The 25,800-nt window shown below is 59.8% G+C and overlaps 5 protein-coding genes across 11 annotated transcripts; 4 read left to right on the top strand and 1 right to left on the bottom strand.

Annotated features, from left to right (window-relative positions):
- Positions 1–19: 19 nt before the first annotated feature.
- On the top strand, positions 20–1,714 carry TNFRSF6B (TNF receptor superfamily member 6b). The gene is made up of 3 exons (XM_006040713.4): positions 20–604; positions 692–895; positions 1,306–1,714. The coding sequence occupies exons 1-3, from the start codon at positions 208–210 to the stop codon at positions 1,593–1,595; spliced, it is 891 nt and encodes a 296-aa protein (XP_006040775.3). The 5' UTR covers positions 20–207; the 3' UTR covers positions 1,596–1,714.
- Positions 1,715–2,388: 674 nt separating this feature from the next.
- Positions 2,389–8,688, bottom strand: ARFRP1 (ADP ribosylation factor related protein 1). Of its 5 annotated transcripts, none has more exons than XM_044927444.1 (7): positions 8,558–8,688; positions 7,990–8,083; positions 7,664–7,751; positions 7,414–7,496; positions 4,493–4,574; positions 4,214–4,284; positions 2,389–3,441 (listed from the first exon to the last, which is right to left on the bottom strand). In XM_044927444.1, the coding sequence occupies exons 2-7, from the start codon at positions 8,080–8,082 to the stop codon at positions 3,172–3,174; spliced, it is 687 nt and encodes a 228-aa protein (XP_044783379.1). In that variant the 5' UTR covers position 8,083; positions 8,558–8,688; the 3' UTR covers positions 2,389–3,171. The 5 variants fall into 5 exon arrangements, 4 of the variants coding, with proteins under 4 accessions (XP_044783379.1, XP_044783378.1, XP_044783380.1 ...); XM_044927443.1 differs by having other exon boundaries at positions 7,990–8,088; positions 8,558–8,687; XM_044927445.1 differs by lacking the exon at positions 8,558–8,688 and adding an exon at positions 3,510–3,610 and having other exon boundaries at positions 3,206–3,441; positions 7,990–8,233.
- Positions 8,535–18,709, top strand: ZGPAT (zinc finger CCCH-type and G-patch domain containing). 3 transcript variants are annotated; one of them, XM_044927419.1, is made up of 7 exons: positions 8,535–8,665; positions 9,196–9,860; positions 16,499–16,632; positions 16,851–17,006; positions 17,554–17,673; positions 17,763–18,168; positions 18,296–18,709. In XM_044927419.1, the coding sequence occupies exons 1-7, from the start codon at positions 8,552–8,554 to the stop codon at positions 18,432–18,434; spliced, it is 1,734 nt and encodes a 577-aa protein (XP_044783354.1). In that variant the 5' UTR covers positions 8,535–8,551; the 3' UTR covers positions 18,435–18,709. The 3 variants fall into 3 exon arrangements, with proteins under 3 accessions (XP_044783354.1, XP_025119656.1, XP_025119657.1); XM_025263871.2 differs by lacking the exon at positions 8,535–8,665 and adding an exon at positions 8,687–8,792; XM_025263872.2 differs by lacking the exon at positions 8,535–8,665 and adding an exon at positions 8,925–9,076.
- Positions 18,710–19,148: 439 nt separating this feature from the next.
- Positions 19,149–21,695, top strand: LIME1 (Lck interacting transmembrane adaptor 1). The gene is made up of 6 exons (XM_025263874.3): positions 19,149–19,302; positions 19,666–19,754; positions 20,197–20,248; positions 20,429–20,658; positions 20,744–21,093; positions 21,192–21,695. The coding sequence occupies exons 4-6, from the start codon at positions 20,472–20,474 to the stop codon at positions 21,468–21,470; spliced, it is 816 nt and encodes a 271-aa protein (XP_025119659.1). The 5' UTR covers positions 19,149–19,302; positions 19,666–19,754; positions 20,197–20,248; positions 20,429–20,471; the 3' UTR covers positions 21,471–21,695.
- Positions 21,650–25,780, top strand: SLC2A4RG (SLC2A4 regulator). Its single transcript, XM_025264615.1, has 8 exons — positions 21,650–21,760; positions 22,106–22,483; positions 22,797–22,921; positions 23,844–23,953; positions 24,376–24,539; positions 24,611–24,711; positions 24,807–25,223; positions 25,312–25,780. The coding sequence occupies exons 1-8, from the start codon at positions 21,650–21,652 to the stop codon at positions 25,421–25,423; spliced, it is 1,518 nt and encodes a 505-aa protein (XP_025120400.1). The 3' UTR covers positions 25,424–25,780.
- Positions 25,781–25,800: the final 20 nt, after the last annotated feature.

The following is a 25,800-nucleotide window of genomic DNA, read 5'->3' on the forward strand; positions in this document are numbered from 1 at the left end:
GCCTGGTAACGGCGTCAGGCCCTGCCCTTTGCCATTTGTGCTGGGGGCCGTCACAGGACCACCCTGGTACTGGCTCTGGAGGGAGGAGTCAAAGCCTAGGTCCCTAGGTCGCCGACCCCTCCTCCTCGGTGGGCGGGGCTTCGCGGGGCGGGGCCAGACCGACCCTTATAGGACGCGGCCAGAGGCCTTTGCAGCTCCACAGAGACCATGAGAGCTCCGCCGTGGCCGGTGACTGCCCTGCTGCTGGCGCTCGCGGCGCGCGGGGCGGCGGTAAGCGCGCCCACCTACCCGTGGAGGGACGCAGAGACGGGGGAGTGGCTGGTGTGTGACCAGTGCCCTCCGGGCACCTTTGTGCAGCGGCCTTGCGGCCGGAACAGCCCCACGACGTGTGGTGCGTGCCCGCCGCGCCACTACACACAATTTTGGAACTACCTGGAGCGCTGCCGCTACTGCAACGTCATCTGCGGGGAGCGCGAGGAGGAGGCGCGGCCGTGCGGGGCCACCCACAACCGCGCCTGCCGCTGTCGGTCCGGTTTCTTCGAGCACGCCGGCTTCTGCCTGGAGCACGCGCCCTGCCCGCCCGGCGCCGGCGTGGCTGTTCCCGGTGGGTGAGGGGAGGGGCGGGGCGGACCCTCCGCTAAACTGGGACCACTCGACTCTCCTGACCGCGGCCTCCCCGTCTTGTCTCTAGGCACCTCCAGCCAGAACACGCAGTGCCAGCCGTGCCCCCCGGGCACCTTCTCCGCCAGCAGCTCGAGCTCAGAGCGGTGCCAGCCCCACCGCAACTGCACGGCCCTGGGCCTGGCCGTCAATGTGCCTGGCTCCCCGTTACACGACGCCCTGTGCACCAACTGCACGAGCTTCCAGCTCGGCCTGCTGGAGCCAGGGGCCCCGGGTGAGCAGGGGGCGGGGTGGGGGTGCTCAGGGATTATTAGCTGGTTCCTGGGAAAGGCTTCCGGAAGCGCGGTGGGGGCGGGCCAGGAGACTTATTTGGCTGAGGGTTTCAGCACTGGTGGGTGATGCCATTTCCCGCCGGCATTGGGAAACAGGCTTCGAGGGCTTAAACGGTTCGCGGGAGGGCACGGCAGCGTGTGTGGCGGGCCCCCTTCGCATCGCATCGCATCCCATTCTCAGCGTCAGCCCACGAGCCGCACTCCTTGCCTACCACGTTTCCCGCGGTCGCCCCGGACCCTCCGGCACAGCTCTCGCCTCGGCCTTCATGAGCGTGCGGAGACCCCTCCACGGTCCTGTCCTCCTGGGGCGCTGGCACCTGACTGGGTACCCCCTTACACCACCTTCTCGCAGGGACCGAGGAGTGTGAGCACGCCGTGGTCGACTTCGTGGCTTTCCAGGACATCTCCCTCAAGAGACTGCAGCGGCTGCAGCAGGCGCTCGCGGATCCCGGGACGCAGAGACCTCCGCCGCCGCTGAGGGAGGGCCGCGCGGCGCTGCAGCGGAGGCTATGGCAGCAGCTCATGGAGCTCCGCGAAGCGCGGCCTGGGGCGCTGGGGGTACAGCTGCTGCGGGCGCTGCGCGCGGCCAGACTCCCTGGGCTGGAGCGCAGCATCCGCGAACACTTCCATCGGGCACGGTGAGCACCCTTCCTGGTATTTATTCACTCCAGTCCGAGCTCCTCGTGCTACACGAAAGGAGGCTTTGGAACCGGCCCCTGCGGCGCTAACGTTCTTTTTCATAAAGCCAATTGGTAAACGAGTGTCCAGTCTGCCAGTCCGTGCTCTGCACCCGGGGAGGGACACACCTGGGTGCGCTGCCTAGCAGCAGTACCCTGTCCACTGCCTTCCCTCCTACTGGGACTGACCCTCTCAGGTGGTAGGTCGCGGGAGAGAACAGCGGGTGACACCCCTCTCTCAAAGTTTCACTGAGCAGTTAGGGAGGTGTGGAGGGAGGGCGGGCAAGTCACTGAGTTCAAGGGCTCCGTTGTGGAATAGGCCAAGTCAGCGTGGTCAGCGCCCGTCTGTGCCCTGAGGTGCCAGGAAGTGTCACCTTCAAGCTGCCCCTCTTTGAGGCTCCACCCTCCTCGAAGCGGCAGGGGATTTCCTAGCAAGGGACTAGCCAAGACCTCTGGGTAGGACTGTGTCCCACTCACTTTCTGGGAAACGACGCTTTTCCCTTCTGGGGCAGGTTCAGATGAGGCCTTGACTCATCAACCTAGGACTCCCAGTTCCAGCAGCCCCCACCAGCCCTGGAGGCTCCTGCCTGACCTCCAGGAAGGGCCCCAGGGAGAGGCAGGATCAAAGCACCCCCTCAATGAGTCACCTCACCTGCAGCTGGCACCCACCCCCAGCCCTGACTCATCCTTTTCCCAGCATCTCCTCCCCAGCTGCCTGGGGAACCTGACCCTCAGACAAAGCCACCGGGCCTCTGGAGAATGATGGATGGGAGCCACTCCGACTCTTTATTTTGCCCATGGCCAGGCTCACGGGGCGTCACCAGCTTCCACAAGGGCCACGTGGGAGGGTCCTGAGGACCAGCCTTGCCTGGAGGGCCTCTGCTCCTGGACACAGGACTGGAAAGGGCCCAGACCTGAGAGCAACCCCGGCCTTTACCCCCAGTGGGGAGCACAGGCCCAGCACACTACTAGACTGGGCTCCCTGGGACCCTGCCGGCCTTCCTCACACCCCGAGCTCGTCTCTAGGTTATTCTGGGTGGGTTGCAGGCAGGCTGGGGGTGGGGGTGAGCAGATGCCCATTCCCAGCACAACCACTTAGCTTTCCCATTTTCAATGAAGATCAAAACAAGGTGGCTGGGCCAGTGGGTGGGGCTCATAGCCTTCCAGGCAGGTCTCCCTGCCTCCTCCTGAAGCTGCATCAGGACAGGGATAGAAACAAGCCCAGGTCTCCCTCAGGTGACACCAACCCCCCCACCTTGGGGTTGTCCCCAAGATCAGAGGAAACAGAGGCCAAGGACAGTCATAGCTGCCTCCATGGGCATGAGGCACAGAGCAGCCTTGAGCACTATGGAGGGCCCCACAGCTCTGAAACACCTATTTCCAAGCAGCTCCCCACCAAGGCCTCATGCAGGGCCAAACCGGCAGGCCTGCTGGGGCAGCAGCTCCAAAAGCAGAGGTGGCCCGCGGGGGCCCCAAACTGGGCCTGGGGCAGGTCTAGGCCTGCTATGGCCATAAGTTCTGCTGGCGGTCGGCTGGCATCCCTAAGGCCCCAGCACCCCTAGCAGAAGCCTCCGCTTTTCTGCACACAGAAAAATTTGTCTTAAGAGAAGAAACAAAGCAAATGGGAGAACCAAAAGGCAAAGCCGACCCAGCCCCCAGGATTGGTGGTGTGGAGCGGGCAGGAGCTCTTCAGGACAAGCGGTGGGCGCACAGGCAGGTGTGCCTATGTGATGTCCCGTTGCCGCGGCGGCCGGTGCACATTCCGCACGACGCACTTCACCATCCACTCGATGCCCTCGCGCACCCCCTTCCTGTGGAGACAATGGGCATGAGGCGGGGCTGGCTGTGGCCCCCAGTGCCCAGGGTGAACCCCACTCACCCTGTGAGGGCCGAGCAGGCCTGGGTCAGGCAGTCCCGCCTGCCAATCTTGGAGGCACAGTCGCTGAACGCAGTCTTGATGTCAGGGATGGAGAGGCAAGTCTGGGGGAGGTGAGGCCATGAGGGGTAGGCCTGCCACCCTGCCCACCCTCTACCCCCGGAACAGTTCCCAGAGCTGTGGGGGTAGAGGGCAGGTGGGAAGCTTCATGGCACCTTCCAGGAGGTGCCTCCTGGCTACTATCCAGGAGGGTACCTGCCTGGTTAGCAGCCTCAGGGAGACACACCCTGGCAGCACGACCCAGATGCTACAGGAACATGCCTCCCGCCTGTTCAGGGCCCCCTCCGTGCGAACGGCTGCCATGATGCCGCCTCTCACCAGTGGTTCATGGAGTGGGGCCGGCACAGCTACTGTGCTCAAGGGCAGCAGACAGGTTGGTGTCCGCACTGACTGCCACCCTGAGGTGCTTCTGCACTCTTTCCAGACCTTCACCTGGGTCTGCCCAGCAGGAGGCCCCTGGCTGCAGAGGAATAGGGCACTGCCGCCTCTGGTGCAGAGATGCCAGCACAGCAGAAGAACCCAGGGGGTGGGGGTGCTCTGTTCGCCTGGGGCAGCCACACTCAGGGTAACTGAAGAAAGCAGTGGCCCTCCCCTGGGAGAGGTCCCCATCTGACAGGAGCAGGAGCCCACTTGGCCTAGGGGCTCACCTCAACATCCTGCTTATTGGCCAGCACCAGGATGGGGACACCGTCCAGCGCCTCGCTTGTGACCATCTTCTCTGGGGCGGGCAGAGAGGCAGCAGTGAGCACCCTTCATCCACCTCCACACAGGTCCCCACATCCCTGCCGACCCCACATGGACGCACTTGGCTGGTGCCCTCCTGTCCTGGCGTGGCCCAACCTCCCCCCAGCCCAGCTCTGGAATGGGGACTGTGCAGACAGAACCCTCCCACTCCCCGCATCCCCAGCCTGGCTGGCTGTACCCACCAAACGCCTGTTTGGACTCAGACAGTCGCTCTTCGTCTGTGGAGTCGATGACATAGATGACACCATGACACTCTGCATAGTACTGGGCAGGAGGAAAACCAGGTGCTGAGCCTCGGGCACTCAGCCACCTCAGGGCAGCCCCTAGCTGGGAGACCCTGCTAGGGTGCTTCCTGGAGGTGGGGCAGAGTGCAGATACACCCCAGACCTGCTGGGACAGGGTGGCCACCTTCCTCACCCACTTCCCAGGTGCTGTGCTCTGAACCCCACTTCAGGATCCACTGCTGAGACCTACCCACACCCCCTGGCCTGAGGAGAGTGGCCAGAGGAGAAAGGATGGGGCTCCAGGTCTCTGTACACCTGGGTAGGGGGACCCAATGCAGACAGCAAGGTAGTAGGAATACCAATAGGGAGCCAGGGAAGGCCTCTTACATGTTCAAGGCAGCTCTGACCCCTGCATGGGACAACAGGGCCAATGACAGAGCCATGCCAGGGAGTTTGGAGCTCTGTAGGCTGGCACCAGCAGGCCAGCCAGCCCTGGGTTCCTGCAGCAGCAGCCACACAAGAGACACCACAACACACACACACACACACACACACACACACACACACACCTGCAGCAGCAGCCACACAAGAGACACCACAACACACACACACACACACACACACACACACACACACACACACACACACACACACACACACAACCAGAGCCCAGGGTACAGGGAGAGCTATGGGGAGTGAACAGCAGCATCCCTGGGAAACAGACACATGAAGCAAGGCCTGGTGAGTCCACCTTCTGTCCTGATGTTAAGAGGACAGAAACACCCATGTCGCAGGAGCAGGTGACTGCATCCTTGCCCCTTGTCTCCACCCCAGCTCCTGCCCGGCAAGAACTCAGGAACTGGGAACACCTGCACATCCCTCAACATGGGTGGCCTCCTGGTCCACAGACCAACCATGAACCCTAAACCTGAGGCCTCTCTGGCTGGCCTGCTTGGGTGATACGGGACCCAGGAGCTGCAACCCAACAGTGCAGGCCTCCTAGGCAGACAGGGGCACTGTGGGGTTTTCAGCAAGTCAGTGAGGGAATCACTACTTGGGTCCCGGACCCCTGTGGTGGCAGAGAACTTCAACTGGTGTGTGACTGGGCCCTGGCAGATGGGGGCTGGGTCCACCAGCAGGGTATGACCAGGAAGCAGTGGCAGCTGTGAACCTATGGTGCCCACCAAACCCAGACCCTGAGGACAGTTGTCACCAATGCCCACACTCTGGAGGCTCTCATGTGCGGCCTGGAGAGACAGAGGCCACAAGTCCTCCCTGTGGCAGGGTGCCAGAGGGTCCACTGGGTCCACAGACATGGCCTGCAGCCGGCACGTGCACAAACCTATAGGTACCAGCTCGTAGCACGAGCAGAGGTACTGGGTGGAGGTAAGGCTGTAGAGGTGGGAGTGAAGGTCCACCACATGCTGTCGGACTGCAAGGGGGCAGGGACAGGCCCCAGGACATAGTCTCAGAACAAGGGGAGAGCAGGAGACCCACTTTACACTCCTCCTGGTGACTCACACAGCTGGGGACACGGCACCCCTGTGCAACCCAGTCACCAGAGGCCAGCAAAGCCCTGGCCTAGCAGGGGCACCTGATGCCATTAGCAGGAGGCAGGGCACCCACTCCATCTCAAGAGTCGGGGAGCATGTGAGAAACCCAGGGCCCATCCTGCCGAGATGGCAGGCTCAGTCCTCGTGAGGAGGCAATGGCAAGGCCATGGCGTGAGCAGAAGTGGAAGCTGGGGGCTACCACCAACCACCAAGCTGGCTTCCCCTCGGGAGGAGCCAGACCCCAGCCAGAGGCGCAAGGGCAGCAGAGCACCTTCACTGGCCGTGTCCTGGCTGCCATGGTGGGCAGTGCGCCAGCTCCTGCAGGACCCACCAGAGCTACCTGAGTATGTCATAGCTGCCCGCCATGGTGACCTGCCAAGGGGATGGGATCCCAGCCAGCTTGGCCTGACATGGGGCAGCGCCCAAGATGCCCCTGCCCCTGACCAGATCTTCATCCCCCACAACACTTGCCAGCTGCTAAACTCTGACACGCCCTGCCCCTGCTACTCTGAGACCCTGGCCTGTAAAGAATGTCAGGTCCCCGTGTGGATCTGAGGTTTGAACAAACAGCCCCTGGCTTGGTCCAACTTAAATGGTCACAGAGAGCCTGTCAATGACCTTCTGGCCATGAAATGGACAGGGTCTTCTTGGCTGGAGGTCAGGACAGGGAGGACACTATGGGGAGAAAGAGGGGAAAATGACCATGGACCCCCTGCTGGGGTCAAGCCAGAAACCAAGACTAGGGCATTAGACATAGGCAAGTGCCAGGGTGGTCAGTACCCCTAGAGCTGAGCGAGCCTGTCTGTGCCCCTGGCAGTCCACTGGGTGGGGGAGGGGAAGAGGCTCGTTCCACCCTGCTCTCTGCTGGACCCTGTGCCTGGCAGAGGCTGAGTGAAAGACTAATTCCGATTCTGAGGTCTCAGAAATGCTTCAAAAGGTTGAAAAAAGAGACAGCTGCTGTGAGCCTTAGAGGACATCCTCCCCTCAGTAGGAGGGACCCCATCAGGGAGACTCGGGCCCCAGGGCTGAAGCTGAGAGCCAAAGAGGCATGTGTCTTCCCTGCTCCTCAGGCATCCTTTCTCTTGTCTTATGCTGATTAGCAACAAAATCTCTAAACCTAAAGGAACCAGTGCGTTCCTGCTCTTGGGGGTGTGACTGAGGAACTGGGATGGGGGTGAGCCTCAGGAACCAAGTGGGTCACAAAAGCTGCCAAGAGTAAGGAAAGAAGAAGAATCCTAGGCCTTCTGAGAAAAGGAAGGATGAGACTAAGGTACCACCCAGACAGAGATGGTGCCAGGGAGCCGACGTGGCACCCATCCATCTTACCTTGTCCCACAGAGACTGCAGCTCCTCCTGCCCCCCCAAGTCCCAGAACATCAGGCGGGCCTTTCCCACGTCCACAGTGCCAACTGCAGAGAAGAGACAGGTGAGGCTGCAGTTCTGATCCCTGACCCACCAGCTGCCAGCTCTCCTGGGAGAAGCAGGCTGAATGGAGCAGAGGCCTCACCCGTGGCCTTAGCACACTGCAGCATCCTCAGCGTTCTGCCCCCAACCCACACCCGCAAAGGACCCTTACTGTTCAGGCCCACGGTGGTAGTGATTTTGGACAGACTCATCCCCTTGTAGTTCTTGTTGAATCGGGTCTTTGACTGCTCCAAGAAGGTCTAAGGGCAGAGAGAAAGAGGCGTGAGATAGAATTGCAATAGTTTTCAAACACCCCTCCTGGGGCTTATTCCTTTACAACAAAGCAAAAGAGAACAACGTTTGCCTTTTAAATCGGCTGGTGGTAACCTATGACCTTAAGCAGGGTTCAGAGCCTGCCTGGGTGGAGAACACGCAGCTAAAAAAACACCAAAAGGACTGTGGGGGTTGGGGATGGCGCTGACACGGAGAGGCACTCACCGTCTTCCCGGCGTTGTCCAGACCCAGGATCAGGACGCAGTACTCGTCCTTCTGGAACATGTACTTGTACAGGCCCGACAGCAGCGTGTACATCCTGCCCTGGGCACCCGAGATCGGTCACGGACGAGACGGCCCGCACCGGGGACAGAGGGTCCAGCTGCCCGCACGGCCGCTCACAGCTGAAGCCCAGGCCCTCCTGGCTCCGCCTCCCCTCCCCTCCTCTCCGCCCGCCTACGCCTCCGCAAATGCTACAGAATCGGCTAGGCGCTCCAGGTGCTCACACGTCCACTCCGGCCCGGCCAGGGCGCTCTGCTCGCAGGCAAAGGGCAGCCCGTCCCGCCCCGCTTCTCGCTGCTCCCCCGCCCGGGCTCCCTTCAGGCTTTGCTCCCCTTGGGTCTCCCTAACCAACCCCCGCTTCGGTCCCCGCCCGCCGCGAGCGCCTCTCAGAGAAGGGGCGTCTGAGGGCTGGTGACTGCCCAGAGCAGTCGTGAGGCGGGCGGGCGGCGCGGACAGACTGCGGACCGGTCGCCGAGCCTGGGCCCAGCTCCGCCCACCCGCCTCGATGTACCTGCGACCGCCCGGCCGGACCGCCGAGCCGCGGAGCCGGGGAACCGCCTCGCGCCTGACCCACCGACCCCGCGCTAACCCCGCGCGGCGCCTGACGGGACGCGCGCTGGTAGGCCGGGGAGGGGCGGAGCCTTCCCGGCAGCCCTCGCGCCAGACACTTCCGCCGGCGGTGGCGCTCGGGCGGAAGCGCCAGTGGGCTGCAAGGGCGGAAGTGGGGCGCCGGGCGGCTTTGGCCGGTGAGGCCGGCTGGCCATCTGTGGCGGCGGCCGGGAGACCGCGCGGAGGAGGGCCTGGCCGGGGGGGAGGGGATCTGGGCAACGGGGCCTTGGCCCGAGGTTGCTGGCCTAGCGGAGACGGGCGGCGCGAGGCCGCAGGGGTGGGCCCGGCCGGAGACACTAGACTTGGACGCATAGACCCCGGAAGAGCTTGAAGGCAGCTCCCGGGAAGGGAATCGAGGCCGTGGGGCCAGCGGCCAAGGGCCAGTTTTGGCTCCTCCTCTCGGAGCTTGAAATCTCTCCAGGTCCAAACGAAGAGACTGGTTCCGCTGGCTGTCCACCGAGGGTTGCGGTCGGCCAGCGTTCAGTGCCGGCGTTGCGGGGGCTGTCGGTCCCAGACTCATCTGTCTTCTCTTCTCCGCAGCTCTGGCTCCCACGCCTCCCCTCTGAGGACCCAGGGACCCAGCCCCGCAGGCCCGGGAAATCGGCCCCTCCCGGCAGGATGGACGAGGAGAGCCTGCAGACCGCCCTCCGGACCTACGATGCGCAGCTGCAGCAGGTGGAGCTGGCCCTGGGCGCTGGCCTGGATCCCTCGGAGCTGGCCGACCTGCGCCAGCTGCAGGGGGACCTGAAGGAGCTGATCGAGCTCACTGAGGCCAGCCTGGTGTCGGTCAGGAAAAGCAAGCTGCTGGCGGCGCTGGATGGAGAGCGGCCAGCCCAGGAGGATGCTGAGCCTTTGGCTCTCCAAAATGCCATCGCGGAGACGGCGGAGGTGCCGGTAGCCCCCGGGGCAGAACTGGAGACTGTTCCTTCGAGGGAGACTGGGCCAGGACCCACGGAGCCTGGGCAGGAGGAGGACGACGGGGAGGACGAGGAGGGCGGGGCAGCACTGAGTGGGAGAAAGGTGAACGCCCCCTACTACAGTGCCTGGGGCACCCTGGAGTATCACAACGCCATGATCGTGGGCACCGAGGAGGCGGACGACGGCTCCCCGGGCGTGCGCGTGCTCTATCTCTACCCCACTCACAAGTCCCTGAAGCCCTGCTCGTTCTTCCTGGAGGGGAAGTGCCGCTTCCAGGAAAACTGCAGGTAAGGCCTGAGTTCTCTAGGCCCCTTGCAGTGGGGGGCGGGGGGCACGGGGCGTGGGGACTTGCGGACAGAACCTTTGCAGTTCTTTGCAGTTTTGTTTTTCTTGGCCGAGCAAAATGCTGAGAAGAAGAGAACTTTATAGGGGCATGGGGTTCTTCTAGCAGTATCCTTGTTTAGAGGTCTTCTTGGCTTTCCCCCAGGTATGTCAGAAGTACAGAAGGGTTTATGTTGAAAAGAATGGAGCGCTGCCCCCCCCCCCCCCACCGTGACCTGTCTTATGCTTCAAAGTGAAACTTCTTAAATTTACTTATATTTTAGATATTTTGTTAGAGAAGTGGTCAAACACCCAGGTAACTAGGGAGAGTAGCATAGAGACTGCTCACACTGTCGTGGTAGGTCAATGTTTTGCTACTCTTGTATCCTCTGTTCCTGCCCCTGGAGTATTTTAAAGCAGATTGTAGGACTTACTGGGCATTTTGCCTGTAAGTACTTCAGGATGCCCGCTTAACCTAAGTGACAAGGATGTTATGTTAAAAATTAACCTCCGTGTCACTCTCACACTTCACCAACTTAACAGCAAGACCTTGTTCATATTTAATCATGAATGTTGTAATGATGTTGTGTTTTCCTTATGTATATTACGTTTAATTTTGCTTCTTTTTCCTTTCCAAGGAATATTTCCTGAGATTTCTAGTAGATGATTTTCTTCTTTAGTCAGTAGTCCAGGGTAACTATTCAATATCTTCAGTTGTTTGATTATCTTATTTCTTTATAGATTTTTGCTGGGCCCAGAGTCTTATTTGGTGCAGTTCCCCTTTTTTTCCTTTTTCCCCATGAGTTTTGTGAAAAGTGTAGTGTACACACAGGAAAGTGCGTGAATCAGTCATAAGCCTCCTTGAGCTTCCACAGGGTGGGTGCTGCCTTGTCCCCCAACAGAGAGTTAAGGAGCAGAGCAGGGAGCCCTCCGTCCTTCCTGCCATGGTCCCTCTGGAGGGTTCCTCCCCGTCCCTGTGCCACGTCCCATGTGGGGATGAGAACTGACGTATCCATGTGCTGCTTCCCCTGGGCAGCACTGTTCCAGGGGTTTCGCAGGCATTCACTCATCTGGCAGCAAGCCCGCCAGGTAGGCCCTACAGCTGCTGTGGTTGCTGGACCCCCGGGGGGCGGTCCGGCTCTGAAATGCTGCTGCCTGCTGTCAGCTTCAGGCCTGACCCATGCAGCCCACCAACGCCACCACCACCCAGGGGTGACAGTTACTTTGTTGCTTTTACTTTGGATTTTTATTTTAAAATTTACTTATTTAAAATTTATTGTAAAGATAAAGTAGTGTTGAAGCGCCCTGGGACCTGCCTTTCTATCCTCCCCTCCCGGGAGGCTTGTCACAACTATGATGAGCATCTCTCTAGCGTGTGAATCCTTTACAGGCACGTGTGTCTGTGAACAGAATATTCTTGTGCTTTATTTTCTAATTAAACTGTGTTGTACAGCCTGCTTTGTTTTGCAACTTGCTCTTCTCACTGAGCGTGTCTGGGAGAGAAGTTTACATTGATACTTATAGGACTGTTTTGTGCATTTTAACTGCTATTATTTTTCCTCATTAACATGCCATATTTTATTCTGTCTCCTGGTGTTTCCCAGTTTTTATTTACTATAAAGAACACACTGGAAATCCTAGTACACATCTTTTGTCTCTGTTGAGAATGTCCCCAGTGTGGATGGCGCGAGCATTGTCTTTCCTTGTGCGCTGTCTGCTTCTAAGTCCCTGGTCTGCTCTGTCGTAGTCACCCTAGTCACTCTTGGTCACGTTCTCTGACTTGTAGATTCGTACCCACTGAAGTGAAGAGGTGGTCTTGACTGAACTTGTATTTCCTCGAGTATTAGGAAGATTGAACATTTTTTCATACGTTGTTCTAACTTTATCGCTCTGTGTTTCAGTATCCTTATCCATAAAACAGAGAGGAGCATGTGTTTTGCAGTTGTTAAGAGGGTGGAATGCATTAATATGCATAAAAAAAAGAGTACCTAACATCAAATAAGGACACAGTGGACTTAAAATTTTTATCTTGTTGTTTTAAAGGTCAAATCCAGGAAGTAAAGACAGCACAAGGGATCATTGTAACACTTGAGTACTCAGCTGAAAACTACAAAGCTGCCAGTTACCCTGGGGTCCTCTGTGCCTCAGCCCAAACACAGCCTTCTTCCTCTTCCAAAAAGAACCACCACCCCAACCTTTTTATGATAATCGCCTCCTTGTGTTCCTTGTGGCGTATCACTCAGATAACAGCTAGGGTATAAATGTTGCAGTTTAATCTTGCTCACGTCTAAAGGCTGCTGTCTGAATCTGACTGTGTACCCCGACCCCTGCCTTTCTTGGCTTCCCAGTTTCACTTTTGAAGGGCCAGACCCTCTAATTCTGACCATCACCCACTGCCCTGGTGCAGCCCAGCACATTCTTGCAGTGACCGGAAGGCTGGCAGCTGGATCCTGGGACCTGCTCACTCTCGGGGCCCCACCTGGGCACAACTCAGTGCTCTGCTGCTTCTCGCAGCACGTGATGCTCAGTGCCTGGATCTGCTGGTATGGTGTGGATTGCAACAAGGAGCTTTCAGCTCCATCAGCTCATTTACCAGCTAGGGTGTTTCAGAGACACCTCTCCTCCTGTAGAAGCTGGCTAGGTAGTGGGACAGATTGTATAGAAAGGGCAGGATAATGCCTGATGTTTCTCTTTCGTTTGCTTAGTTTCCAAGATAACAAATTGGTTCTCTTTCATCCTGAGGTGATAAATTCACTTTAAAAAATATTTAATATCCTTGTGGACTGATGGATTTAAATGCATTTGATGAATTTCAGTCCACTGAAATGCTGATTTTTATTGAAACTCAAGCTGTCCCACCCTTGCCAGGTGGAGCCTTTTCATGTTGGCACCTCGCCCTCTTGACATGGTCCTGGAAATCAGGATTCCCCACCCTCACCTGTGCTCTTCCTGCCACAGACCTGAAAGCAGCCAAGTCTCTGAGAAGTCCTTGTTTCTTTTAATGGCAAATGCTGTTTCAAGACTCACAGTGGAGGCCCTGGGACGCACGTCGCTGCAGGGGGCTCAGTGCTAGGTCTCTTCAGCAGACAGAGCTAGAAGTGCAGGTGGACACACGCTAATGTCTGTGTTAGTGCATCAGTATGTTCAAGGACAAGTGCCTAGTGAGCTCATACTGATTTCTTAATCTTTTCTGGATTGCATCTGTATATCCTTCTCTCCCTCAGGACTCTGGTCTTCAAGGACCAACATCCCATAACTAACTTGTTTTATCCCATTCTGCATACACAGGACGCTCTCAGAACAGCATTCATTCTTTAGTTATGACGACTGAAAACTGTTTAAAGCATTTTGACGCGCACCTCCCATTCTCCCTGCCATCTGACTGCACTAGACCTGCACAGGTGGCTCTCATGGCTGTCACAGCCCATTGTCTCCCTTCACTCTCAGCATTAGTTCTGGAAGGAACTTAGCGTCTCCTGCTCCCATCTACCCGTCTGTCAGGGTCTTCTTAGTCGTGTTGGTTGTCTGAGACTCATTTTCTGGTAGGTTCTTTAGGAAGGGCTCACAGGAATAACATTTGTAGAGACCTAGCATGTCTGTTTGGAGAAGGCAATGGCACCCCACTCCAGTACTCTTGCCTGGAAAATCCCATGGATGGAGGAGCCTGGTGCGCTGCAGTCCATGCGGTCGCTGAGAGTCGGACACGACTGAGCGACTTCACTTTCACTTTTCACTTTCTTGCATTGGAGAAGGAAATGGCAACCCACTCCAGTGTTCTTGCCTGGAGAATCCCAGGGACGGGGGAGCCTGGTGGGCTGCCAGTCTATGGGGTCACACAGTTGGACATGACTGAAACGGCTTAGCAGCAGCTTGTCTGTTAGGCTCTGGTTGTGTCTTTCATGAAGACATAATTCAGCAGTTTTGATGAACATGTATACGATTCTTGGTTCATGTTGCTTTCCTTGAATATTTGATACAACTTACTCAATTTTGACATAAAATATCCTTAAAAAGGTTTTTTTTCCCTTGTAAATTACATGCTCTAATGGTATGATGTAAGTATCCAACTTCATTCATTTGCATGTGGGTATCCAATTTCCTGGGGCTTCCCAGGTGGCTCAGTGGTATAGAATCTACCTGCCAATGCAGGAGCCACAGGAGATGCGAGTTCTATCTCTGCATTGGGAAGATCCCCTTGAGGAGGAAATGGTAACCCACTCCAGTATTCTTGCCTGGGAAATGCCATAGACAGAGGAGCATGGCAGGCTACAGTCCTTGGGGGCACAAAGAATCAGACGTATACAATTATGTCATTGACAAACAGAGATACTTTTGCCTATTCTCTTCCAATTCCGCTGGCTTTTATTTCTTTTTCTTGTTTAACTGCCTGGGCTAGAACTCCCAGTACTGTACTGAATGCTAGTGGCAGGAGCACTTCCTGTCTGGTTCCTGATCTTAGGGGAAAGTGCCCATCCTCTCCTCCTTGAGTGTGCTGTGAACTGTGGGTTTTCCGTAGATGCTGTTTATCAGGTTGAGTGTTTTTAACAAGCGAGGTCGTTGGTTTTTTCCAGGTGTCTTTTCTGTATCAGTTGATATGCTGGTGTTCTGTTGATGTGCTGTGTTTCATTGAATGGCTTTCACCTTTTGAACCACCCTTGCATTCCTGGGATAAACCACAGTTATGATGTGTACTTATTCTAAATGCTTGTTTTCTCATTCATGTGTTTACTTATTATTCTAGACGGTGTTATTGATAAATAATTACAATTAATCACAAATAATTATAATTACTCATAAATCATAAGCACTATTCATAAATGTTGTGAGGTAGATGATTAAGTAGGGGTGTTGCTGGGGGTTTGAGTTTGGGAAACATTAAAAATTTTTTCCTTATGAAATCTGTAGTCTGTCTTTTCCTGCCTCTTTAGTAACACCTCCTCTGTCCTGCGTGGATTTTGTCATGTTAGGATCTTTTCCTGGGTGCCCTTCATTCCATTGGTCAGGCTGCCTGTGCTCTTAGTTGACGTTGATTTCATGCACATGCCGTTAACTGCTCCCACGGTTGGGAACTTCGGTTATTTCTGAGTCTTCCATGTTTGGTTCATACCCTTCTGGCTCAATCTTTGCATATGTCCACCATATGCAAAGTCCACCATACTCTTAGGGTCATTTCATAGACGCACTTGCTGGCTTAAGAAGGACAACAAAATTTAGGGCTTCTAAGAGTACTGAAGATTCTTGCAGCGAGGTTTATTGGCGGTGTCTGGGTGTGCTGAGGAGGAGTTTGGCCAAATTCCCCCCGGGTCTGGGTCTCTTTCCTCGGTTGAACAGGACTTTTCAACCACCATGCCTGCCAAAAGACACATGGACTGGTCTTGCATCTGCTGGTGCCACTGGTCACTGGCAGTACCCTGGGTGCCCAAGGACGGGCAGGGGTGAGAAGGAACCTCCCAGAACCCCACCCAGGAAGGTGACTGAAATGCCTTCTCTCCTCTCCTTTCTCCCCACAGTCTCCCCACGCAAGGCTGGCTGTGTGTCGGAGCCAGGGCCTGTCTTTGCTTGCTCTTGTGGGTTAGAACACTTCCTCCCTGAAATGGGGGCACTGCAGGAGATGTGTGCCTGGTGGCTTCATGTCTTTATTTGGCCAAGTTCAAAGTTGCAGCCCTCTGTTCCCACACTTCCTGTCCCACCTCCTCTCTCCTGGTTTTCGTTTTGGTGTCACTGTTTCAGTGACAAAGACAAGGCAGCACCATTACAGCCAGGTCCTCCTAGTTGGCTGGGGAGGACTCAGTCCTGTGAGTGACGCAAGCAGACCCCCTGTCTTGATGACCTGTTGTGTCCAGTGGAGAGGTCCCGGGGCACTGTTGTCACAAGTGTGTCTCCCAGCCACGTTGTGTGCCTGTGTGTGTGTGACTCTAGCCCAGGAGGCTGGAGAGTAACCAGAAGCCTCTAGTCCTCAGGGCACCCAGGTCCCTCTGAGAGTTAGAGCACAAGCACAGTGTGTGTGTCCATACATGTGCATGTGTACACACATGTGCATACACGTATTTGTGTGCTTGTGTATAGTAAGTGTGTGTGTGCCTGTGTATGGTGCATATGTGAATGCATGTGCCTCTTTGTGTCCATGCATGTGTGTACATACATGTGTGCATGAGTGCACTTATGTGTGCCTGGGTATATATGTATGTATGTATGCATGTATAGGTATGGGTGTGCATTCATATTTATACACGTGTTCAGTTTATGTATCTGGGTGTGTGTACATATGTGCGTGGGTGTATTGCATGTGAATACATGTGTTCAGTGTCTATGTGTATAGGTGCGTGTCCATGTGGGGGGGGTGTGATGTGTGTGTAAACATGTTGAGTGTATATGTGTGGGTGTGTGTACATGTGGGTGTGGGTGTTGCGTGTGTATACATGTTGTGTTCAGTGTAGATGCGCATAATTGTGTATTATATGCCTGTCTGTGGATGTCTGTCTGGACGTGTGTGTCCCTCTCTCCATTCATCTCTCCATGGGGCTATGTCCAGGCAGGTAGACTGGATTCTCCGGGCTTGTGGGACCCTGGTGGCCATACCTGAGTTATGCGGCCCTCTCTGCAGGTTCTCGCACGGGCAGGTAGTCTCAGTGGATGAGCTGCGCCCCTTCCAGGACCCGGACCTGAGCTCCCTGCAGGCCGGCTCTGCGTGTCTGGCCAAGCGGCAGGATGGTCTGTGGTACCCAGCACGGATCACTGGTGAGGCTGCCCCGGGGCCTCCCTGATGGGCCCTCGCCAGGAAGCCCTCTCCACGTGTCACATGTGTTAGTCCTGTGTGACTCCTCCTCTGGGTGGGTGTTGGGGTCCCACCCCACACATGAGAAGAGCAAGGCCCCCTTGGTTTTGGCCCCACCCTGCTCCCACCTTCCAGAGAGGTTACTTCCGTGTGCTGCCCTGCTGCCTCTGTGCCCCTCCAGATGTAGACAGCGGCTACTACACAGTCAAGTTTGACTCTCTGCTGTTGAAAGAGGCTGTGGTAGAAGGGGACAGCATCCTGCCCCCGCTGCGCACAGAGCCTGCAGGGTCCTCTGACTCGGACGGCAGCGATGCGGATGACCCCAGCTATGCTCGAGGTATGGCTGCTGCCACCCCCAAGAGGCTCCCAGCTGGCAGGGCCCACACTGTGGTCAGTACAAGGATGCGCTCCCGGGGAGACAAGGGTGTGTGTTGGACCTGGGGCATGTCCAGAGACCCACAGACGCAGAAACCATAGTCCCACGCAAGCCACGGGAGGGGATGGGATGCACAGGAAGGGACAGCTTCCTGCAGGGCACGGGGACCTGTTGGCTGGATGAAGGATCGGCTGTCAGTGTCTGGCCTCCCCCCAGGGGTGGGGGTGCCCACGTGGGGTCCGTTAGCCGCATTGTCCATACTGATGGAGGGGAGCACTGCTCTCCATAAAGGAACAGGGAGTGTGGAAGAGGGCCATCCTGTGACCAGGTCGTGGAGACGGCCAGGCTCTGCCTTCTGCTTGAGCCACACGCTCTGGGCAGGGTGCTGGGGATGCTGGGGGCCGGCCGTGCAGAGCTGTGCAGAGCTGAGCTCTTGGCTTAGCCTTGGCTGGAGCCCAGGATGCCCTGCATCCAGCTGGGTTAAGCCACTGCCCTCTCATGCCTGCAGTGGTGGAACCTGGTGCTGCCAACCCCGGGACCTGCAGCTCTGCTTTTGCCGGCTGGGAGGTGCACACGCGGGGCATTGGCTCCAGACTTCTTGCCAAGATGGGCTACGAGTTTGGCAAGGGTGAGTGCACGTATGCTACATGGGGACAGGAGGGACTCCCCATCATGGCCCAGAGGTCCAGTGGCAGTGCCAGCCTGGCGTTCCCCTAGGTCTGGGCCGGCGTGCAGAGGGCCGGGTGGAGCCCATCCATGCTGTGGTGCTGCCACGCGGGAAGTCACTGGACCAGTGTGCAGAGATCCTGCAGAAGAGAACCCGGGCTGGCCAGGCTGGTGTCAGCAAGCCCCCAAAGTGCCGGAGCAGAGGGAGTGGACCTGGGGGCCGCCCACCTCCTCGCAGTGTGTTCGACTTCCTGAATGAGAAGCTGAAAGGCGGGGCTCCGGGGGCCCCAGAGGTGGGGGCGGTGCCCCCTGGGAGGAGCGGCAAGGAGGTATACCATGCCAGCAGAAGTACCAAACGGGCCCTGAGCCTGCGGCTCCTCCAGACCGAGGAGAAGATTGAGCAGACCCAGCGAGCCATCCGGGGCATCCAGGAGGCCCTTGCCCGCAATGCTGGCCGGTACGTGTGGCCCTGCCCCAGGTGCCTCACCCCTGCCCAGCTTCCCCTGAGAGAGTTCGGGGGTGGTGGGCCGGGTCTGAGGAGGGGCTGGAGTGGGATGCAGTGCTGAATGTGGGGCCCTCCCCAGGCACAGTGTGACAACGGCCCAGCTGCAGGAGAAGCTGGCAGGAGCCCAGCGGCAGCTGGGGCAGCTCCGGGCCCAGGAGGCAGGCCTGCAGCGGGAACAGAGGAAGGCTGACACCCACAAGAAGATGACTGAGTTCTAGAGCCCTGCACGTGTTGTGGACAGAACTGAGGGGCCTCGGCTCCTGCTGCCCTTGGGCAGACAGTGGGGATGCCACCAGAAGGGCCAGCCTGCTCTGTGGCTACACCTCACAAAGGGCCTTCTTGCTGGCCTCTGGCATGTGGACACTGCTGAGCAGAAACAGGCTGCAGGGGCCCCTTCCTGATGCTTCCCTGCCCACTGAGTCCACCTGCCAGTGTCCTGGGGTGTCTCGTGAGCAAAGACATTAAAGTGACTTTGTCGCAGTGTCTAATTTCATCGGAGGCTCAACTGGCTGTGGGGTCTTTGGGGAGTAGGGGTCTTTGCGCCAGGTCACAGGGCTGGGCTGGAGGGGTCCTGAGTGAGCCTGCTGCCCCTGCCCAAACCCAGAGCCAGGAGCCTCCCTGCTGCTCTCCCAGATGTGGGTCACAGCCTAGGATGCCCCCCACAGTGCCTGACAGCCACAAATGGGTGGAGTTGGTGCTGCAGTGGGAGGAGACCTTGGCCGTGCTGGGCCCGGGTAGTGCTGTTAATGGGTCAGGAGGACCCAGCGAGCTGGGGGTGTTGTGCATGTCTCCTCACCCGCGCACCTGCCACATCATGGGTGGAGGCAGTGCCAACTCGCCCCACCAAGTACTGTCTAGACCCCAGGCGGGGCCACAGCAGGTGGGGGTGGCTGCCGTGGTGGGGAGATGAGATGAGGCGCACAGGAAGTGAAGTGGGGAGCTGGGCTGTGAGAGACAAAGGCACTGTGCCTCAAGGTGCCCAAGCTGCCCGCCACCCCAGACGGTGGAGCCGCACTACACCCCAGTCTCGGTGAGGGCTACTCTGGCCTCCAGACGGTGGAGGAGCCACACCACGTCCTGGCCTCGGTGAGTGCCCACTCGCTTCCGGCCTGGCCAGGGCCCCAAGCTCCTTAGTGCCTTCCTAGGACAGCTGAGGGCTGGAGTCTGGGAGGACTGGGCCCTACCAAGTCGGGGCATTGGGACCTGGGCCCTCTGGTGAGGAAAGCCCACTTGCTGGGCCTGGGCAGACTGGCCCCCACCTCCAGAGACTCCCCACCCCATAGCTCTGTGTGACTGGACACCTGCTCCCCCCTGCCCCCGAGCAGCTCTGCCAAGACTCCAGGAATTGGACATCCAATGGCAGGGGCAGTGGGAGGGGAGGGGTGGCGGGCCAGGGGGAGAAGGGAGTCCATGTTTAGAGTAGCTCCTCCAGCCTGCTTGACTCCCCAGCTTCCCAGCCCCTGGGGGGCCAGTCTTTAGTAGATGGCCAGGAGGCACCACCTGGACAGGAGCCATTCCTGGGCAGGACGTGGCTGTAGGTGAGTCTGTGGCCTGTGGCTTGCCTTCCTGGGGTGTGACCTGGGTCTCAAGTTCAGCCTGTGACCACAGCAGGGCCTTGATCAGGCCCCATGCTTAGCCATCAGTTGGGTCATCCTTGCCAACTCAGGTCCTTGTGCGGGCCAGGCAGAGCACACCTCACACCAGCACCCCCAGGCAGAGATGGGAAGGTGGGCGCCAAGGTGTGCCCCCTCGGCCTCCGTAGGAGGGAGGGGCTACCGAGACTTGGGTTTTCCTGTGTGCTGAGTCACAGCGCACAGCGGGGAGGGGACCTCCTGGCGGCATGAGATACAGAAGTGGGGCTGTCAGGTGGGTTCCCAGTCCCTCAGCCTCCAGCACCAGTCTTCAGCTTGCAGGCTCGTCCACATCTTCACAGGATGAGGCTACAGGGGTCCTCAGTCCCTCCTGCTCTCTGGGTCCTAGGGTGCCTCACACTGCTCCTCTGGCTGTGGGTGTTGTGCACAACCTGCAACAGGTATGTCCATCCCTGCCTGCCCTGGGTGGGGCCTGGCTCAGCTCTACAGCCAGAGGGGGCGGGACTCAGGCAGGCCCAGCAAGGCTCTGTACACATACTTCCTGACGGGCCTTGGACCGGAGGCTGACATCTCTGACCCGTGTCTCTGCCTCCCTGGGCTGATGACCCTCTGCCACCCAGGAAGCAGGCACGGAGGCAGCCATCCAGGCTGCAGGGCAGTGCGATGCCAGCAGAAGTGGTGAGTGCCAGAGTGTCCCTGGGGCCAGACTGTTGCTGGGGCCAGGGTGGGGCCATCTGGAGGCCGACCAGCCTTCCTTGCCCCCAGTCACTGCTAAGACGACCCCACTGCTCCCTCAGCAAGTCGGACACCAGGCTGCATGAACTGCACCGCAGCCGGCCCTGTAGCAGAGGTGAGCTGGTGGGAGGGCCAGGGCCTGGAGGTGGGCAGGCATCCCCAGACCCCCCCAGTAACCTCTGCCCTCTCTCCACCCACAGCCCCACGGCCTGCCAGCATGTATCTCCTACGTCCACAGTGGCTGGAGGCATCCAGAGGCATGACCAGGCCCCCAACACCCTTCTCACACCAGGAGCTGCCCCTGGCTGCACCCTCCACTGGCCCAGAGGCCACCTATTCCAACGTGGGGCTGGCAACAATCCCCAGGGCCAGGCTGGCAGTTAGCTCTGGGGTGTGGGCAGGGGCACGGCTGACCAGCAGCTATGCGAGGCCTGGGCCTGAGGCCAGACCTGTGGTAGCTGAGTATGCTTGTGTCCAGAAGTTCAGGGGAACAGATCGGGGCCCCCAAGGCCTGGGGCAGGGGAAGGTCGAGGCAACCCCACCCACTCAGGTAACCCAAAGGATGTGAGATAGGGTGGGTGGGACTGGGCAGATCCTTCACTGAGTGGATGGCACTGACTCCTCCCTGGGCTGGCTTCCTTTCTCCAGGTGGACATCCTGTATTCCAGGGTCAACAAACCTAAAAGGAGGGACCCAGGACCTGCCACAGACCAGCCAGACCCCAAAGGTGGGGGAGCAATTTTGGCTCTGGGGAGTGACCCAGCCTACGAGGTCCTCCCTCTTGGGGGCCTGGGTATGGACAAGAGCCTCCTGGAAAACGTGTATGAGAGCATTCAGGAGATGGGAGCACCTCTGGAGCCCCCGAGCTCCAGCTCCTATCAGGAAAGGACGTGTGCAGGGCACAGAGACACTTTGCTTCCTGTCTAAGCCTGGGGAGGGGTCTTCATCGCTTCCCTGCCCTGAACACCCAATTACAGATGATCCTTCCTCCAGAGTGGGCTGCGAACCCTTCTTTCCCCCACAGCCTCTCCCTCACACGCAACTGACAACACAAATTCCAGACAGCAGCGCTGCCAGCATGTGGGGTCCCCTGGATCCTGGCTGCCATGTCCTCTGCAGGGCAGGCTCTCAATAAAGCCCCAGATCCCTATACCTCAGCCTGCTCTTCTCACCCTGAGAGCCTTGGGGGTGGGGTTTGGTTCCGCTGGGCGTGCCAGGTACTTGGGCCAGGTCAGCTGAGACTGCCTCTGGTCGGGCTAGTGGGAAGGGAAGCAAGCCCTGGGGGGGCGGTCCTCAGGCCGAAGGCTTCCTCGGAGAGGTGAGCTGGGCCGCATGGTGGCCGCTGATCGCCAGGGAAGGCTCCGCCACAGTCCCTGGAGTTACATAAGGGACGGGAGAGGTGGGCAGTCGTACGTTAAAGAATAACCTGCTCCAGGGAGGCCCGCCAAAGAGGAGCAGAGGCTCCCCTCGAGGAATCCGGCCAGCCCTGGGACCCGGGCGCACGGACGCGGGGGTGGGAGCCCGGCGGGCGGGCGGGCGGTGCTAGCCGGGACCCCTCCTAGACCGGCGCGGGAGGCGGCCAGCGCGGGAGCAGCCGGCCTGGGACGGGGCGTGGCTGCAGGGCGGGCCAATGGGCGCGGGGCGGGGGCGGGACCTCGGGCCGCGGGGAGGGGGCGGGGCCGGTCGGCAGCCTCCAGGCGGCGCGGCGCGGGCGGCGGCCGATCCAGGGCGGGGGTCGGCGCCCCGGCCAGCCCGGCCCGGCCCGGCCCGGGGCCGCGTCCCGAGCGTCCGCCCTAGCCGCTGCAGCCTCGGTGTCCGGCCGGCCGGCCATGGAGGCCGAGCGCTCTCCGGCGTCCGGCCCGGGCTGCGGGCGTCCCCCACTCCGCACCGCCGGCCGGGACCCCGCGACCGCGCCCGTGTCGGTACCCGCGCCGCCGCAGGTACCGGGCGTGGGGCGCCGACAAAGTTCCCGCTGCGAAGATGGCGTCGGGCTGCACGAACTTTGGGCCCCGGGGCGGGGCGGGCGGGGGCGGCGCGTCGCCGCGCGTGTCCGTGGGTCCGGCGGGGCTGGGCTGGCGCCCCGAGTGCTTCCCGCCGCGACGGCCGGGGGCGGGGCCGGGGCGGGGCCACACCGGCCGCAGCCGGTTTGGGGGCGGGCACCAGTGGGTCTGGGTGGCGGTGGTGGCGGCGGTGGCGGTGGCGGTGGGGGTGGGGACCTGGCCGCTCCCCGCGCTGAGCCGGCCGCGTCCACAGGGCCCTGCTGTTGAGTTCGCGCTGCCCCAGGAGCCGGAGCCGCGAGCCGCGGACCTCGGAGCCCCAGGGGCGGGGGCGGCCGGGCCCCCGACACCGTCAGCGCACATCCCAGTGCCAGCGCATAGGTGAGACAGGGCCCGAGTGCCAGGCCAGTGGGGGCGTGTGCACACGTGCGCCTGTGTGCAGGGATAGTGGATGGGCGCAGGTAGGAGCCTTCTCGACCTCACCCCAGCAGGGGGGCCTCAATGGAGGGCAGGTCAGCGTCCTGAACTGGGTTTCTGTCACTGCCTCCTGGCTCCCCTGCCCTGGAAGAGTTGAGTAGAAATGACCAATGTATTAGCATGTTGTTCACCCCCTCCCCAAACCCCTGGGATTCAAAACGCAGATTTTGGAGGGGTGCATGTCCCTGCCTGTGCAGAAGAGACAGTGAGGCCAGCGTGGAATTGACTGTCCAGGAATCCTGGGCCCAAATGACCATCTCCCCATCCCTGTCTGCAGAGAAGCCCTCCCCGGTGCCTGATCCCCTGGGCTGGCCATGGAGGCAAGGGCCTGCTCTGGCCTGGCCCCCTGGGGCCCCAGGACCCGCTTGTTCTTACAGCCCAGTCTCCCTTGGCTGCTGCTGGCTGCTCCCGCCCTCCCAGGCCTGGCTCTAGGCCCACAGCTGCTGTTGCACAACCCTGGTTAATGTGTGATTGGGGGGAGGGCTGGGCCTGGCCAGGCCTCACCAGGCCTGGCGGCACCAGTCTGGGGCCTCAGACCCCTGTCCAGCGCCAGGGTCTGAAGAAGCCACGGTGGAACAAAGGCCAGGCTGCAGAGAAATCAGGCTTTGGGAGGAAGACCCCAGCCCAAGCCTGTTCCTGGTGGTTCCTGGGGATTTGGGACTTAGCAACTCGAGCTGGGGGTGGGGCTGGGCATCTTGCCTAGCCGGCTCCTGGAGTGAGGGAGCCGGGTGCACACACGTGCCCAGGCCTGCACGTGTGTCAGGCCAGGGGGCAGGCCTGGAGTACTTCTTGGGCCCCACCTGTCCCCTACCCCCATCTCCTCCAGAACCCCCCCAGGAAAAGCCCGACTGGACGAGGTCATGGCTGCCACAGCCCTCACAAGCCTGTCCACCAGCCCCCTCCTGCTGGGGGCCCCAGGTGTGACCTTCAGCACAGGTGAGCTGAGAGACCTGTCTTGGGCTGGGAGTGGTCGCGGGGCTCAGGATCGTACGAGCTGTCAAGCCCGGTGGGGCAGGCAGACTCCACCTGCAATACCATCTTCCAAGTACATCTCCTGAGTCCTGAAATGGACATCAAGACACCCATTGCCCCCTCTGCAGCCCGGGACCTGTCTGCCTCCACCTGGCAGGCTAGGCATCTCCCCACCCGACTCTTCCACGTTTCCTTCTCTGTGCTGGAAAGTCTTGTTGCCAGGCGGTAGTGGCCACCTTCTCCCTGCCACTGCCGCCTCAAGAGGTTCTTCGTCCTCAAGCTCACCTGGGGCCAGGTGAACAGGCAGAAGCTCTGCATTCAGGGACTTGTAGGCAGCATAGCCTGGGCCCCAGAGTCCTGACACGGGAGCCCGTGTGTGTCCACAGAACCGTGCCTGGAGCCCTGGAGGGAGGCCCCGGTGCAGCCACCGGGCAGCGGCGGGGGCTGGGACCCTGCCAGTGACCAGTCCTCTCCGTCTACACCGTCACCACCGCTGCCCCCTGAGGCAGCCCACTTCCTATTTGGGGAGTCCGCGCTGAGGAAGAGGAAGGTGAGCCGGGGTGGCCCTTGGGGCGGGGTAGACGTGGGGGGCGCCCAGCCTGACCGCCCCCTGTTGCCCAGAGCTCGCTGCAGGGGCTGTTCCAGTGCCTGTGGAAGCGCTGCGGGAAGGTGCTGAGCTCCGCGTCGGGGATGCAGAGACACATCCGCCTGGTGCACCTGGGGTGCGGCGGGGCCGGAAGGGGGGAGGGGCAGGAGTGCCAGGCAGGCTTCTGCTTCAACCCCACCTTCATCTCCCGTTGCTCCCCCAACCCTGCAGGAGGCAGGCTGAACTGGAGCAGAGTGATGGCGAGGAGGACTTCTACTACACAGAGCTGGATAGCGGCATGGACTCGCTGACCGATGGGCTGTCCGGCCTGACCCCAGGGTCCCCCACGGCCTCGGTGCCACCCGCCTTTCCCCGCCTGGAGCCGCTGGAGCCCCTGGCCCTGCCCAGCCTTCTGCGCCTGCCTGCCCTGCCCCCACCCCCGGTGCTGAGCACCACATCCCCCTCCCAGGTGTGCCCCAGTGACCATGCCCACCAGGTGGGTAAGGCCACGGGCAGCTCCCAAGGAGCACGAGGCCATAGCAGTGCCTCCTCTCAGGGCTGCCTGGCACCCGTCCGCCTGGAGCCACAGCCTACCCCTGTCAGGGCCTGTGCGCCAGCCCTGCCAGCCAAACCCAGTGCCAACCCAAGGTGCGTGTGTGTAGAGGGGCCAGGGAGGGCGCCAGGCAGGGAGGGGCCCAGCCCTGATAGCACCCCATGTATCTGTGTGTTCCCTCAGGAAGCCCCGGGGTGATGCTAAGAAGTGCCGGAAAGTGTACGGCATGGACCACCGGGACCTGTGGTGCACGGCCTGCCGCTGGAAGAAGGCCTGCCAGCGTTTCCTGGACTGAGCCGCCCAGGGCCTCTCCGAGCTGCAGGCTCTTCTTTTTAAGAGGGGAGGTCCCCACCACTCAGAAGTGCCTCTGAAGAAACCAGCCTTTGGCCTTTTGCACTAAAGCCAAACCTCACCGCTGTCCCCTCGGCCCGGGGTGGCCGCCCCCCAGTCGGCCCTGGACTTGTCAGGAGTGTGACGGGGCCATGCAGGGCGTCCTCGATGCACTTTGAGGGGTGTCAGGGAGGGGCGCCCCTGCCCGCACTTCACCTGACTGAGGGCCCAGGCGCATGTCTGTGCCGTGTTTGCTCAGGTGTCTCATGTCTGGGCTGAACCAGGCGAAGAGTAAAATTAAAGATTCGGGACTTTTCCAAAAGCTGTGTCTGTCTCCTGGGT

This window comes from Bubalus bubalis, chromosome 14, assembly GCF_019923935.1.
Source record: "Bubalus bubalis isolate 160015118507 breed Murrah chromosome 14, NDDB_SH_1, whole genome shotgun sequence".
Classification (NCBI taxonomy): Eukaryota; Metazoa; Chordata; class Mammalia; order Artiodactyla; family Bovidae; genus Bubalus; species Bubalus bubalis.

Excerpts from the sequence above, each read along its gene's own strand:
- ARFRP1 (XM_044927444.1), bottom strand. The coding sequence starts at position 8,082 with ATGTACACGCTGCTGTCGGGCCTGTACAAGTACATGTTCCAGAAGGAC. Across the intron at positions 4,575-7,413 it reads TGCAGTCTCTGTGGGACAAG|TACTATGCAGAGTGTCATGG; the intron begins GTAAGATGGATG and ends CCTCCTGCCCAG. Across the intron at positions 3,442-4,213 it reads CCAATAAGCAGGATGTTGAG|GAAGGGGGTGCGCGAGGGCA; the intron begins GTGAGCCCCTAG and ends TTGTCTCCACAG.
- SLC2A4RG (XM_025264615.1), top strand. The coding sequence starts at position 21,650 with ATGTCCTCTGCAGGGCAGGCTCTCAATAAAGCCCCAGATCCCTATACC. Across the intron at positions 21,761-22,105 it reads GGTTCCGCTGGGCGTGCCAG|ACCGGCGCGGGAGGCGGCCA; the intron begins GTACTTGGGCCA and ends GACCCCTCCTAG. Across the intron at positions 25,224-25,311 it reads AAACCCAGTGCCAACCCAAG|GAAGCCCCGGGGTGATGCTA; the intron begins GTGCGTGTGTGT and ends GTGTTCCCTCAG.
- TNFRSF6B (XM_006040713.4), top strand. The coding sequence starts at position 208 with ATGAGAGCTCCGCCGTGGCCGGTGACTGCCCTGCTGCTGGCGCTCGCG. Across the intron at positions 605-691 it reads CGCCGGCGTGGCTGTTCCCG|GCACCTCCAGCCAGAACACG; the intron begins GTGGGTGAGGGG and ends TCTTGTCTCTAG. Across the intron at positions 896-1,305 it reads GCTGGAGCCAGGGGCCCCGG|GGACCGAGGAGTGTGAGCAC; the intron begins GTGAGCAGGGGG and ends ACCTTCTCGCAG.
- LIME1 (XM_025263874.3), top strand. The coding sequence starts at position 20,472 with ATGCCAGCAGAAGTGGTGAGTGCCAGAGTGTCCCTGGGGCCAGACTGT. Across the intron at positions 20,659-20,743 it reads CAGCCGGCCCTGTAGCAGAG|CCCCACGGCCTGCCAGCATG; the intron begins GTGAGCTGGTGG and ends CTCCACCCACAG. Across the intron at positions 21,094-21,191 it reads AGGCAACCCCACCCACTCAG|GTGGACATCCTGTATTCCAG; the intron begins GTAACCCAAAGG and ends TCCTTTCTCCAG.
- ZGPAT (XM_044927419.1), top strand. The coding sequence starts at position 8,552 with ATGTACCTGCGACCGCCCGGCCGGACCGCCGAGCCGCGGAGCCGGGGA. Across the intron at positions 8,666-9,195 it reads GCCTGACGGGACGCGCGCTG|CTCTGGCTCCCACGCCTCCC; the intron begins GTAGGCCGGGGA and ends TCTTCTCCGCAG. Across the intron at positions 9,861-16,498 it reads CGCTTCCAGGAAAACTGCAG|GTTCTCGCACGGGCAGGTAG; the intron begins GTAAGGCCTGAG and ends CCCTCTCTGCAG.